Here is a 15,168-nt window from a genome sequence, read left to right as displayed (position 1 = left end):
TCTAAGGTCACAGCACAGTCCCAGCTCCGTCTGTCCAGTTATTGACCACTGAGAGTCAATGGCACTTTGCTGGACTGAACAGTGGCCCAATCACTTACATGGGGCGTATCATTATGTTGTGATTCCAGTTTCCCTAAATTATTATTTTTTCTGACATTTTTCATTGTGTTGACGCCGCCTGGCCTCTGGACCATCTCCTCACTTCGTCCTGCAAATCAAGTCAGCAGCATACCACCCTGCATACCATGCCAGCAGCATACCACCCTGTATACCACTGCTGGCTTGCTTCTGAAGCTAAGCAGGGTTGGTCCTGGTCAGTTCCTGGATGGGAGACCAGATGCTGCTGGAAGTGGTGTTGGAGGGCCAGTAGGAGGCACTGGTCTAAAAAATATCCCAATTACCCAGGGCAGTGATTGGGGACACTGCCCTGTGTAGGGTGCAGTCTTTCAGATGGGGTATTAAAACGGGTGTCCTGACTCTCTGAGGTCATTAAAGATCCCATGGCACTTAGCCCTGGTGTCCTTGTTAAATTCCCATTCTGGCCCTCAAACCATCATGGTCACCTAATAATCCCCAGTTTACAATTGGCTCATTAATCCCTCTCCCCTGTAACTATTCCCCATGTCGTTGCTGCAAATGAGAATTCTCAGTCAATTTACCTGTTAAAATAACGGAAAAATAAAAAGTCCACCCTGTTGTGAAATTTCTCCTCCAATCAAAATTCATTCGATTTCTCCGCCCATCATGCGTTTTCCGTTTCCCCCCTGCCTTGGAACTTCCTTTCCGCCTGTGCAAATCTCGTCGTGAACACGCATCTGCCTTCTCCGTGTCAAGTGAGTGTCTTCTAAAGGAAATGTAGTGTATATACACTCTGTGAAAATTAGTCCAATGCGGCACCATAACGTAGACATTCCCTTCAAATATTTGTCTTACCCCTAACCTAAACCTGGACAGCAAATAATGTATTGGAGAGGAGCATGCTAACCAGTTAGCTTGCTACCTAACAGCCATGACATGTCACCATGTGTACTCGCTCTCACGGTTGCCTCAAAGAAACAAGGCCCAAAACTGTAGCTAGTTGATGGGTAACATTATTTGCGAGGGAGTTTTTCAATGCCACATCTTCATATTCTGATTGAATAAATAACAGTTATCAGTGACAACCTCACCAACTGGAACTTTGTGGACATTGCGCTAGCAAGCTCGACTAGCTGGCTAATTTGCTGACCTCCGTTATCTAGCTAACGTTACCTAGTTAGCTAATCAATCAGATGTTTTGAGTAAGGCAGTGAGTCCTAGTGTTTGGTAAAGATGCCCAACCAACATTTTTTTTCTCTCACTTAGATTATGGAGAAGGTGTCTAAATATCACTCTTGAAACAAATGTATAATAGATGTTTGTAGGCCTAGCTACTTGATGCTCTGTGGGTATGACATGGAGAAGTTATAATTGTTTTTATGTTATAGGGTTATACTGCGACGTTCCCTTTGAGACGCATGTGTACTATTATTTGTTTAAAGTAACATAACTGTATTGGGTATTTTTTTATGCCCTGTTTGTTTGTCATGATAACTGCATCATGATCTGTATTGCAGAATGCGTTACGTTGCTGCATACCTGCTCTCTGCCCTTGGTGGTAATGCCAGCCCACAGGCTGCTGACATAAAGAAGATCCTGGAAAGTGTTGGCATTGAGGCTGACAACACCCGCATGGAGAAAGTATGTTTAATATCACATGTTTATACCTTATCTCAGTGTTGAGTAAAAGAAACACAGATGTTTGTTTTGAAAGTTGCGCTAAATCCGAAAACATGCTTGCAATCTCTGGGCCACTAATTTCTGACCCATTTCTCTCTTCCCCTTCAGGTTGTCACTGAACTTGGTGGCAAAAATGTGGAAGAGGTGATTGCCCAAGGTGAGTTGCAGAACTGTCAATGCATAATGAAAAGTCACTTAAGAGAACACATCTACTTAAATTTAGAAACTGAAATAGTCCGCCTGGACTAAGAACAATAAACTTGTAATTAAATTGGTTAACTGTAATTTCTCACAGGCTATGGTAAACTGGCCAGTATGCCAGCAGGTGGTGCTGTGGCAGTGGCCAGCTCAGGTGGAGCTGCTGCTGCTGGGGCAGCTGCCCCCACTGCAGGTGAGCATACATCAGAGCCCACATGAGTGTTCGAGATCCTTGTCAAGTTGACCTTTTGGAGGTCCATCATTCTTCATGCCAAACTGGGCGCAATGGGGTGTTAAATTTATAGATATTGATGTGCGGGTCAGCTCGATATCGATGGGGCACTTGGTCAGGCAAGCTAAAGCTTATTTGCCTTTGCTAAATACTTGGGAAATTTAGAACAGAACAGTCTCAATGTAAACAGCATTAAGAGTTTCATTGCTAAATGTATGGATTGTTACTTTCACTAGAGCTAGCTGTGTTTTCAGACAATGTATATGGTAAATAGTATATGGTTAATTGATTACTTATCTCTTTACAGCTGAGGAGAAGAAGGAAGAGAAGGAGGAGTCTGAAGAGGGATCTGATGACGACATGGGATTCGGCCTGTTCGACTAAACTTGTTCAAAATCTGAAATAAACTTTGTAAAAAAGGAAAAGGCTAAATATTCTGTATTTTCTTTTGGTATTTTGCTTGATAAAACCTTTTTTTGTTTCAATCTGGACACAGCCACTGAAGCAGTTGGGTGCCGCATTGCCCTTGAAGATGACTATTACATTACACAAGTCTTTGGACGAGGGCGGCTTCTGTACTGGGGGATTTTGGTAAGAGCCATGGATGCTCAGTTTGATCATTAACACGCATTACTTGTGGTAGTGTTTTGGAAGCAAAAGGCCCTTTCAAATGAGATAAATGTAAAAACAAAGGGATGAAATGAGAGACCAAATGACCTTCAGGCAATAGTCCAAGAGAAGAGGGTCTGCGTCAGTCTGAAAAGAAATGTTATGCTAGAAGTATAATAACTACATGGATGATTGCATGTTTTATGTGATCTAAATAGCTATTACTGTGTACAGTAGTGTTCCCACACGAACATACAGTATCTCAGTGTTACAGCGTGTGTTTACGGAAAACAGATTGAAGTTGGTCAAATCAAATTTTATTTGTCACATACACATGGTTAGCAGATGTTAATGCGCGTGTAGCGAAATGCTTGTGCTTCTAGTTCCGACAATGCAGTGATAACCAACAAGTAATCTAACTAACAATTCCAAAACTACTGTCTTATACACAGTGTAAGGGGATAAGGAATATGTACATAAGGATATGAATGAGTGATGGTACAGAGCAGCATACAGTAGATGGTATCGAGTACAGTATATACATATGAGATGAGTGTGTAAACAAAGTGGCATAGTTAGTGGCTAGTGATACATGTATTACATAAGGATGCAGTCGATGATGTAGAGTACAGTATATACATATGCATATGAGATGAATAATGTAGGGTAAGTAACATTATATAAGGTAGCATTGTTTAAAGTGGCTAGTGATATATTTTACATAATTTCCCATCAATTCCCATTATTAAAGTGGCTGGAGTTGGGTCAGTGTCAATGACAGTGTGTTGGCAGCAGCCACTCAATATTAGTGGTGGCTGTTTAACAGTGATGGCCTTGAGATAGAAGCTGTTTTTCAGTCTCTCGGTCCCAGCTTTGATGCACCTGTACTGACCTCGCCTTCTGGATGATAGCGGGGTGAACAGGCAGTGGTTCGGGTGGTTGATGTCCTTGATGATCTTTATGGCCTTCCTGTAACAACGGGTGGTGTAGGTGTCCTGGAGGGCAGGTAGTTTGCCCCCGGTGATGCGTTGTGCAGTCCTCACTACCCTCTGGAGAGCCTTACGGTTGAGGGCGGAGCAGTTGCCGTACCAGGCGGTGATACAGCCCGCCAGGATGCTCTCGATTGTGCATCTGTAGAAATTTGTGAGTGCTTTTGGTGACAAGCCGAATTTCTTCAGCCTCCTGAGGTTGAAGAGGCGCTGCTGCGCCTTCTTCACGACGCTGTCAGTGTGAGTGGACCAATTCAGTTTGTCTGTGATGTGTATGCCGAGGAACTTAAAACTAGCTACCCTCTCCACTACTGTTCCATCGATGTGGATAGGGGGGTGTTCCCTCCGCTGTTTCCTGAAGTCCACAATCATCTCCTTAGTTTTGTTGACGTTGAGTGAGGTTATTTTCCTGACACCACACTCCGAGGGCCCTCACCTCCTCCCTGTAGGCAGTCTCGTCGTTGTTGGTAATCAAGCCTACCACTGTTGTGTCGTCCGCAAACTTGATGATTGAGTTGGAGGCGTGCGTGGCCACGCAGTCGTGGGTGAACAGGGAGTACAGGAGAGGGCTCAGAACGCACCCTTGTGGGGCCCCCGTGTTGAGGATCAGCGGGGAGGAGATGTTGCCTACCCTCACCACCTGGGGGCGACCCGTCAGGAAGTCCAGTACCCAGTTGCACAGGGCGGGGTCGAGACCCAGGGTCACGAGCTTGATGACGAGCTTGGAGGGTATTATGGTGTTGAATGCCGAGCTGTAGTCGATGAACAGCATTCTCACATAGGTATTCCTCTTGTCCAGGTGGGTTAGGGCAGTGTGCAGTGTGGTTGAGATTGCATCGTCTGTGGACCTATTTGGGCGGTAAGCAAATTGGAGTGGGTCTAGGGTGTCAGGTAGGGTGGAGGTGATATGGTCCTTGACTAGTCTCTCAAAGCACTTCATGATGACGGAAGTGAGTGCTACGGGGCGGTAGTCATTTAGCTCAGTTACCTTAGCTTTCTTGGGAACAGGAACAATGGTGGCCCTCTTGAAGCATGTGGGAACAGCAGACTACTTACTACCTGTGCTAATTGGCCATCTGAGTCTCCTAACGTGTGTAAATGGGTGCTACAAACAGGTTGTCAATGGAAAAATACTATTTGCAACTTAAATGTACAGCAAGTGTATTTTGCATTTGTGAAATTATTTTAGGATATGAAAGTAGGGATTTATGTTCAGAATTGTACCACAATTGAGAATCTGTTTAGGTGAAGTATTTGGCTGTTTAGGCTTTCAGAGCCTTGAAACAACATGTAAGGTCCTTGGACTATAAGGAGCAATGTTAGCCACCTTTAGTCAATGTTTGGACTTGGTGCTGCAGTGCAGCCATGTAGGGGTGTAAGTAGTAATTTGCTTGCTACTGTACATTTCCTTGAATCTAATTATATTTGGGGAATTATAGTCAAGGTGTGTGACTGTGGTATTGATTGTCGACTAATTTGACTGCTACGACAATGTTTTCGGTAGTTACTAGTGCGGTAGTAGGAAAAAGGTTAAATTCATGGATAAAACAGCAGATAGCGCCATTTACCCTTCTGCTACTGGCCCTGTCCAGAAACAACCCCAGTCTCCCTAGACACGTCTGAACGTTTTGAATGGGTACTATAAGAAATGTTGAGCTCATTAGTCTGCAGCTCCTCTTCCTAAGGTCCACATAAAATGACAGGCTAATACATAACATTAATAGACCAGGACAGAACTATGTACACACATTTCAAATCCCATTATTTGTCACATCCCGAATATATGTGTAAACCTTACAGTGAAATGCTTACAAGCCCTTAACAATGCAGTTAAGGGAAAAAAAGATAAGAATAACAAATTGAAGAGCAGCAGTAAATAACAATAGGAGGGCTATAGACTGGGTACCGGTGTCGAGGTAATAAGTACAGTCGTGGCCAAAAGTTGAGAATGACACACTATTCATTTTCAAAGTTTGCTGCCTCAGTTTATATGATGGCAAGGATATTGCTGCCAGTAAGATTGCACCTAAATCAACCATTTATCGGATCATCAAGAACTTCAAGGAGAACGGTTCAATTGTTGTGAAGAAGGCTTCAGGGTGCACAAGAAAGTCCAGCAAGCACCAGGACCGTCTCCTGAAGTTGTTTCAGCTGCGGGATCGGGGCACCACCAGTACAGAGCTTGCTCAGGAATGGCAGCAGGCAGGTCTGAGTGCTTCTGCATGCACAGTGAAGCAAAGACTTTTGGAGGATGGCCTGGTGTCAAGAAGGGCAGCAAAGAAGCCACTTCTCTCTAGGAAAAACATCAGGGACAGACTGATATTCTGCAAAAGGTACAGCGATTGGACTGCTGAGGACTGGGGTAAAGTCATTTTCTCTGATGAATCCCCTTTCCGATTGTTTGGGGCATCCGGAAAAAAGCTTGTCCGGAGAAGACGAGGTGAGCGCTATCATCAGTCCTGTGTCATGCAAACAGTAAAGCATCCTGAGACCATTCATGTGTGGGGTTGCTTCTCAGCCAAGGGAGTGGGCTCACTCACAATTTTGCCTAAGAACACAGCCATGAATAAAGAATGGTACCAACACATCCTCCGAGAGCAACTTCTCCCAACCATCCAGGAACAGTTTGGTGACAAACAATGCCTTTTCCAGCATAATGGAGCACCTTGCCATAAGGCAAAAGTTATAACTAAGTGTCTCAGGGAACAAAACATCAATATTGTGAGTCCATGGCCAGGAAACTCCCCAGACCTAAATCCCATTGATAACTTGTGGTCAATCCTCAAGAGGCGGGTGGACAAACAAAAACCCACAAATTCTGACAAACTCCAAGCATTGATTACGCAAGAATGGGTTGCCATCGGTCAGGATGTGGCCCAGAAGTTAATTGACAGCATGCCAGGGCAGATTGCAGATATATTTTGTCAGATGTTACTATGGAATACTGAAGTATAATTTGACAATTATGAAATGCTTGCAATTATACTTCAGCATTCCATAGTAACATCTGACACAAATATCTAAAGACAACGAAGCAGCAAACTTTGTGGAAATTAATATTTGTGTAATTCTCAAAACTTTTGGCCATGACTGTACATGTAGGTAGTGTTAAAGTGACTATGCATAAATACTAACAGAGAGTAGCAGCAGTGTAGAAGGGAGAGGGGGGCAATGCAAATAGTCTGGGTAGCCATTTGATTAGGTGTTCAGGAGTCTTATGACGTGAGGGTGGAAGCTGTTATGAAGCCTCTTGGACCTAGACTTGGCACTCCAGTACCGCTTGCCATGCGGTAGCACAGAGAACAGTCTGACTAGGGTGGCTGGAGTCTGACAATTTTTAGGGCCTTCCTCTGACATTGCCTGGTATAGAGGTCCTGGATGGCAGGAAGCTTGGCCCCGGTGATGTACTGAGCCGTATGCACTATCCACTGTAGTGCCTTGCAGTCAGAGGCCGAGCAATTGTCATACCAGGCACTGGTGCAACCCGTCTGGATGCTCTCTGGTGCAGCTGCAAAACCTTTTGAGGATCTGAGGACCCATGCCAAATCTTTTCAGTCTCCTGAAGGAGAATAGGTTTTGTCGTGCCCTATTCACTACTGTCTTGGTGTGCTTGGACCATGTTAGTTTGTTGGTGATGTGGACCCCAAGGAACTTGGAACTCTCAACCTGCTCCACTGCAGCCCCGTCGATGAGAATGGGGGTGTGCTCGGTCCTCTTTTTCCTGTAGTCCACAATCATCTCCTTTGTCTTGATCACGTTGAGGGAGAGGTTGTTGTCCTTGCACCACATGGTCAGGTCTCTGACCTCCCTATAGGCTGTCTCGTTGTTGGTGATCAAGCCTACCGTTGTGTCATCAGCAAACTTAATGATGGTGTTGGAGTCGTGCCTGGCTGTGTGGTCATGAGTGAACAGGGAGTACAGGAGGGGACTGAGTACGCACCCCTGAGGGGACCCGTGTTGAGGATCAGCGTGGCATATGTGTTGTTGGGGGTGGCCCGTCAGGAATTCCAGGATCCAGTTGCAGAGGGAGGTGTTTAGTCCCAGGGTCCTTAGCTTAGTGATGAGCTTTGAGGGCACTATGGTGTTGAACGCTGAGCTGTAGTCAATCAAATCAAATGTATTCCTATAGCCCTTCTTACCTCAGCTGATATATCAAAGTGCTGTACAGAAACCCAGCCTAAAACCCCAAATAGCAAGCAATGCAGGTGTAGAAGCACGGTGGCTAGGAAAAACTCCCTAGAAAGGCTTAAACCTAGGAAGAAACCTAGAGGGGATCCAGGCTATGAGGGGTGGCCAGTCCTCTTCTGGCCGTGTCAGGTGGAGATTATAACAGAACATGGCCAAGATGTTCAAATGTACAAAAATGACCAGCATGGTCAAATAATAGTAATCACAGTGAACAGGTCAGGGTTCCATAGACGCAGGCAGAACAGTTGAAACTGGAGCAGCAGCATGGCCAGGTGGACTGGGGACAGCAATGAGCTTGGTCCTTGGGGCATGGTCCTAGGGCTCAGGTCCTCCGAGAGAGAGAAAGAAAACAAGAAAGAATTAGAGAGAGCATACTTAAATTCACACAGGACACCGGATAAGACAGGAGAAATACTCCAGATATAACAGACTGACCCTAGCCCCCTGACACATAAGGGATATCTTCAACCACCTACTTACCATCCTGAGACAAGGCCGAGTATCGCCCACAAAGATCCCCGCCACAGCACAGGGTGGGCGCCAACCCACGTCAGTGACTCAACCCACTCAAGTGACGCAACCCCTCCTAAGGACAGCATGGAAGAGCACCAGTAAGCCAGTGACTCAGCCTCTGTAATAGGGTTAGAGGCAGAGAATCCCAGTGAAGAGAGGGGAACTGGCCAGGCAGAGACAGCAAGGGCAGTTCATTGCTCCAGTGCCTTTCTGTTCACCTTCACACTCCTGGGCCAGACTACACTCAATCATAGGACCTACTGAAGAGATGAGTCTTCAATAAAGACTTAAAGGTTGAGACCGAGTCTGTGTCTCTCACATGGGTAGGCAAACCATTCCATAAAAATTGAGCTCTATAGGAGAAAGCCCTGCCTCCAGCTGTTTGCTTAGAAATTCTAGTTACAATTAGGAGGCCTGCGTGAATGAATAGTATTCTCACATAGGTGTTCCTTTTGTCCATTTAATGTAAGTATACACACTTTCATACATTTATGCCTTCATAACCATGTGATTCATAGACTACTGAATACAAGTGAAGCACACAAAAATCTAAATACAAAAACGAGATGTGTTGCAAATAGGAAGCTGGCACTGCTATAAATTCCCCCGATGTAAATAATTCTACCATGTTCCTATAGTTACCGCCCTTAATGGGTATCCTGGGTATAGACTTTTTACAGTTACCACCCTCAATGGGTTTCCTGAGGTAAGATGTAATCTCTTAAAGGTCCAATGCAGCCGTTATCTCAATATCAAATAAGTTCTGGCTAACAATGAAATACCTTACTGTGATTGTTTTCAATTGAAATGGTCCAAAATGAACATATCTTAAGAGCAATTCCTCAAGCAATAATTTTGCTTGGACTGTCTGGGAGATGTCTGAGTGGGGAGGGGAAAACAGAAAGCTTGCTGTTATTGGCAGAGAGGTTTGGAACGCATTTGTCAACTAATTTGAACTAGGTTTGGAACTAATTTGTCAACAGACAAGCCAAAACTCCATCTCACCAAAACAGGCAGAAATTGCACGTGTATTTCAAACAACTCTTACACTTAAAGGGCATTATTATAATTTTCTACAATTTCACAGTATTATTCCTACCTCAGTGTGGAAATATATTAAACACAGAAAACCACGTTTTTGACTGCACTGGGCCTTTAAATTTGTAGGAATTTTGTTACCGCTTACCACCCGCTATGGGTTTCATTAGGTCAAATACAACATTGGCACCTCCTCCACACTGACGAAAAGCGTCTGTATGCTTCCAAGACGAAACAGTTCGTGCATATATTATGACGACATTTTGGTTCGTTTTGGACTTCGGCAAGGGTTTTTTCGGTTGTTCAGGCACACAAAAAAAATATCCAGGCAAACCGAAGTCGGTAGCCGACTCGTCTGCGACTGGTCAACAGTAGGGATTCTACAATGAAGTGCCTGTTGTCATTCAAAGAGGGACGACTCCTTCTCGTGCAAATTTTGTTCACTTGAGATATACTGCACCAAACATTCTCCTCGGCAAAAAAATGGCAAAATTAATGTCTTATGTTATCTTAGATTCATTCGGACTATTTGAGGAAGTGTATACTGGCTACAGCGTTGACAAATTGACAAATAGTACGATTGCCGCTTTTTAAAAAGGGTTGGCTGAGGTATAGTGTAGTGTGTTACAGTCTAACACCCATGAAGGGTTAGCTGAGGTATAGTGTAGTGTGTTACAATCTACCACCCATGAAGGGTTTGCTGAGGTATAGTGTAGTGTGTTACAGTCTACCACCCATGAAGGGTTAGCTGAGGTATAGTGTAGTGTGTTACAGTCTACCACCCATTAAGGGTTAGCTGAGGTATAGTGTAGTGTGTTACAGTCTAACACCCATGAAGGGTTTGCTGAGGTATAGTGTAGTTTTAGATGCACTATTGTTAAGTGACTGTCCCACTGGATGTCATAAGGTGAATGCACCAATTTGTAAGTCGCTCTGGATAAGAGCATCTGCTAAATGACTTAAATGTAAATGTTAAATGTAATGTAATGTAGTGTGTTACAGTCTAACACCCATTAAGGGTTAGCTGAGGTATAGTGTAGTGTGTTACAGTCTAACACCAATTAAGGGTTTGCTGAGGTATTGTGCTGGGCTTTGGACCTGCTCATAAAATGAACAAGGTCCCTGTGAATCAGTTGTTGTTACGCTTCTGCTCATATAAAATTAACCAGAAGCAGATGGGAGTTTCACCTTAGGACCTTGGCTCCGCTGAGGCTTTCAACTCAGCCACCGTTATCAGACTTAAAGGACGTGAAAGCAGCAACCTTGAATCATGTGGAGTTTCCTCCCTCCCAAGTTAACTTAATGATTTCCACCTTCATTCCCCTACACCACATTCACACCCAGCAGCATCCACCAGTCACACACATATCAGCACATACTTTGGTATCATGGACAGAACTAGATTTAAAATAAGAATACACACTTTATACACTTATGCTTAACATTCCATACATCAATAATACTTTGCTCTACTGTGACAGACCCTGATATCCTAAAGGCACCTCACCAATGTTCTTTAAATATCTTGAGAGATTCTCACAACATCAGTTGTGGGCACAGACTTCAATTACATTTCTATTCAACATTGGTTCAACATAATTTCATCGAAATGACATGGAAACATTTATTCAACCAGTGTGTGCCCAGTGAGTAGTCAGAGTGCTGAACAGAGTATCATATCATATGCAGCTGTCAGCATTGATGTACTTTGTCAGCAGCTACTGGTTGTTGGGCAGGTGGTAAATTGGCTGTGCCAAATAATCATTGAAGATGTTTGTGCTTGCACTAGCCCCTGTAAACACAATTTGCTGAGTCCGAACAATGCAATGTTTCTATCTAGGACACAGGAAGGAATGAAACATAAAATGGATTTTACACCCAATTACATTTTATAACCTGTTACAATGCCCCCATTTACTGTTAGCCCATGACATCAATATACCCTGAGTGTACAAAAAATGTGTGTGTTGTGAATTCAGATTGTGAATTGACCATGCAGAACCTATAACCCGCAAATATACACTGAGTGTACAAAACAACACCTGCTTTTTCCATGACATAGACTTACCAGGTGAATCCAGGTGAAAGCTATGATCCCTTATTGATGTCACCTTTAAATGTAAAGTCCCTGGTTCTGGTACCGGTTCCGACCGACATTTTAGCAAAAAAAAAAAAAATTTCGATCTGTGGACACCATAGATCGAAATGGCTTACATTGAGTGATATCCTACACTGTCCATGAGAACCATGACTATTTATTGAGCCTGTATGACATAGGATGTGAAATCTGAAACCACTTAAAACTCTGACAGTCCAGCAACTCCTGGCTGAACCCTACCTCAGCCACTGACAAAGCACATGTCTGCATCTTACAGGGCTTTACATGGTCCATCCAGTGTCTGCGGTGGCCATACTGCGTTTGTACTTCTTTGCTGAGCAGACCAGAGCTGTTGTCAAGGAAGTTGTTTTAAACAAAAAACACTTTCTGTTTGTCATTAATGGACAAGATTTAACGAGTTCAGGAAGCCAAGCTAAATGAGACCAGACGTTTTGATCAAGAGAGACCTTTAGAAAATAGGCACATTTTCTCTAACACTAACAATACATATCTGTATTTTACAATTATAAAGAAGGTGAAATCTTATACTTAGGTGTTTTATTTGATTATGCAAAGTCTGCTTCCAACTCACACTCTCAAACACGGAGATCCCCTGAATGCAGCTCACTCTCCAGATCCCAATCACCTGAATTCTGATCACCTGGTTCACACACCTGTATGTCATTATCACACACTATTTAGTTCAGTTCTCTGCACCCCATCACTGTGAGTTATTGTTTGTTTTGTGACACGCTTCTTGTCAGAGGTCTGGTGGTGCTGTAATGTATGCCGCCCTGTGTATGATAGTGTTTGCCTACCTCACTAACGATGACTATTCCCTGCCTGTACCTTAGCCTATTGGATTTCCTGTTATCAACCTATTGCCTGATCTCCAGGAGGACATTACAAGCCGTTGCCCTATTGGACCCCCTGTGTATGACCTTCTGCCTGCCCCTGGACCCAGCTACCTGCCTCCTCCTGTGGTCCCTTACAATAAACATTTTTTTTAATAGGAAATATGTTAAATATTTTTTATCATATTTCTACTGTTTACTTGAGCTTGTGTCCTCAAAAGTGACTACACCTCAGCAATTTACAATTATTTCTTTACCAGAAAGTTGAGATTTTAACCTTTCTTGGAGTATGTAGCATTACTAGTTATTGTTTATGGCCCTCTCATGATAAACAATTACTTTGGGGGATTACGTAGATTACATTTTGTTACCTTTAACTGGTTAAATCCGCTTGAACCAGATGAAGGGAAGGAGACAGATTAAAGTATTGTAAAGTCTTGAGACAATTGAGACATGGATTGTTTGGACAAGATTTGTGCCATTCAGAGGGTGAATGGGCCAGACTAAAGATTTAAGTGCTTTTGAACAGGGTATGGTAGTAGGTGCCAGGCATGCCGGTTTGAGTGTGTCAAGAACTGCAACGCTGCTGGGTTTTTCACACACAACAGTTTCTCGTGTGTATCGAGAATGGTCCACCACCCAAAGGACATCCAGCCGACATCCCACAACTGTGGGAAGCATTGGAGTCAACATGGGCCAACATCCCTGTGGAATGTTTTTGACACCTTGTAGAGTGCAAAAGGGGGGTGCAACTCAATATTAGGAAGGTGTCCCTAATGTTTTGAACACTCAGTGTATGGGGAGACATGCTGCTGAGCCATCAACTGTCATCCATATGCTGCACCAAAATATGTTTCACTTCTTTGTAACAATGTATATCAGATGTGGGTGACGCAGCAGATAGCCAGTTCCTCTAAATCTTCAAATAATTTTAATTGTATCCATGCCTTAATTCATCAATCCTGTATAAAAAAACAAGTGGAGATGAAAGGCATATCTTAATTATTACTAACTAAGGTAACCAGACTCCAGACTAATATATAGCACATTATGTTTCCTAGCATTGAGAGGAAGTGTCTGATGAATGAGATTAACTTGGAAGGTGCAAATGAGAGATTGTGATACCTAGTGGCAAAGGAAACGAGACAGTTTTATTCATGGGTTGGATTTTCAACCAGTGTCTATGGCATTATGTTGTAGCATTTTCTGGTGTGATTATATGATACACTGTATGCCAATGACCCAGCAGTCCTCTGTTCTTGCTGGCTGACTGTCTGGTACACACAGTGGTTATTAACTGTGTGTAGCATACCAGACAGACAGAACTGTGGTGATGATAGTACTGTTTATCTGCTACAGCTGTTCAGTGTCATGTAGTGTCAGTATTTAGTCACATAGTGATGGTTCTTCCCATTATTTAAAATCAAGTCTAGCCTGAAACTTAAGTCTAGCCTGAAACTTATAGCCACACAACTGTAATCAAATAATTCATAATGGTTTTGTATACTTATCTGAATTTGCCCTATTTTTCCACCATGACTTATTTATGGACGACACCATAAATAAGTCATTTCACTGATGGCATCTCATTCATGTGGCCACAGTTAGACTCTCAGAACTTATTTTAATGCGTGGCACCCATTGTGCTTGGGATTTTGAGATATTTTGTGTCGATCAGACTATGACATCTGTTCTGCTGTTGTCACTTCTGGGAAATTCAATTCCCCCTTCAAAAATACCCGTTACGCAATATCATGAATTGTCAGCATCTCTGCAAAGAAAATGTGGTCTACGTGACTGTTTAGTGTATTGTTAAGTTCCTTATTTGATTCATCCTGTTTATTGTGTAAGGCCAGCAGTTTTTGAAGTGTGACCTGACCAGGGAAAAACTCTGGGTCCATCCTTGGGAGCCTTAGCCTAGTATTTTTTTTGGTTATGACTGGTGGTCTGGAAAAACTCTAGACCAGGGATCATCAACTAGATTTAGCCGCGGGCCGATTTCTTCTTGAGCGGGGGCCGAAACATAGACTGCAAATTGACTGCAAGAAGCCCAAACAGATATAATATTTGACTAATACAAAATAATTTCAAACTTTGCTTGAATATGATCTCTCAATTATGCGTGAAAATACATTTGACATTTTAGTTATTCAGCAGACACTCTTATCTAGAGCAACTTACAGGAGTAATTAGAGTTAAGTGCCTTGCTCAAGGGCACAGACAGAATTTTCACCTAGTTGGCTCAGGGATTCAAACCAGTAACCTTTCAGTTACTGACCCAGTGGTTAATGGCCCAGCACTCTTAACTGCTAGGATACCCGCCACCCAGATTCATCAAATAAAAATCACTAAGAGCTGATTTCCTGGTGTTTTTTGAGTTTATTATGTCCAACAATGAAAACTCAACAGAAAACCTGGGGGAACAAATAAACCACCATTTGCCCCTGGGGAACCCTGCTCTAGGCTCTACTCATGTGATACAATTTCCATCTGTTTGCTATGTCTCATTGAGTAAAAAGGGATTTCAAACAAGTGTCGTGCTTTACCATATAGTTTTCAAAAGATTGACCAAATAGAGTAGTATTTTATATAAATGAAAAAACGATGTGCTTTTGACAGTCCCTCCTTGCGCCAGTCCCCTCCCCTTACTGCTTTTGACGACGTCATTCCCTATTTAAGCACTGCGCAACC

At 43.2% G+C, this 15,168-nt stretch overlaps 1 protein-coding gene and 1 long non-coding RNA gene across 2 annotated transcripts; one reads left to right on the top strand and one right to left on the bottom strand.

Moving 5' to 3' along the window:
* Positions 1 to 718: 718 nt before the first annotated feature.
* LOC124033652 (60S acidic ribosomal protein P2-like) lies at positions 719 to 2,613 on the top strand. The gene is made up of 5 exons (XM_046345793.1): positions 719 to 833; positions 1,596 to 1,719; positions 1,867 to 1,915; positions 2,054 to 2,149; positions 2,496 to 2,613. Exons 2-5 carry the CDS (start codon positions 1,597 to 1,599, stop codon positions 2,570 to 2,572), a joined length of 345 nt encoding a protein of 114 aa, XP_046201749.1. The 5' UTR covers positions 719 to 833; position 1,596; the 3' UTR covers positions 2,573 to 2,613.
* Positions 2,614 to 8,249: 5,636 nt separating this feature from the next.
* LOC124033098 lies at positions 8,250 to 12,263 on the bottom strand. Its single transcript, XR_006838314.1, has 3 exons — positions 12,216 to 12,263; positions 8,455 to 8,560; positions 8,250 to 8,303 (listed from the first exon to the last, which is right to left on the bottom strand). It is a non-coding gene; the product is annotated as an uncharacterized LOC124033098 (long non-coding RNA).
* Positions 12,264 to 15,168: the final 2,905 nt, after the last annotated feature.

Source organism: Oncorhynchus gorbuscha, linkage group LG04 (genome assembly GCF_021184085.1).
Source record: "Oncorhynchus gorbuscha isolate QuinsamMale2020 ecotype Even-year linkage group LG04, OgorEven_v1.0, whole genome shotgun sequence".
Classification (NCBI taxonomy): domain Eukaryota; kingdom Metazoa; phylum Chordata; class Actinopteri; order Salmoniformes; family Salmonidae; genus Oncorhynchus; species Oncorhynchus gorbuscha.
The sequence above is the reverse complement of the archived record's forward strand: the minus strand, read 5'-3'. Positions and strand labels throughout refer to the sequence as shown.

Bases quoted from the DNA above. Each gene is read 5' to 3' on its own strand.
- LOC124033652 (XM_046345793.1), top strand. From the start codon at position 1,597: ATGCGTTACGTTGCTGCATACCTGCTCTCTGCCCTTGGTGGTAATGCC. The intron at 1,720-1,866 runs GTATGTTTAATA...CTTCCCCTTCAG, and splicing joins ACAACACCCGCATGGAGAAA to GTTGTCACTGAACTTGGTGG. The intron at 1,916-2,053 runs GTGAGTTGCAGA...AATTTCTCACAG, and splicing joins GGAAGAGGTGATTGCCCAAG to GCTATGGTAAACTGGCCAGT.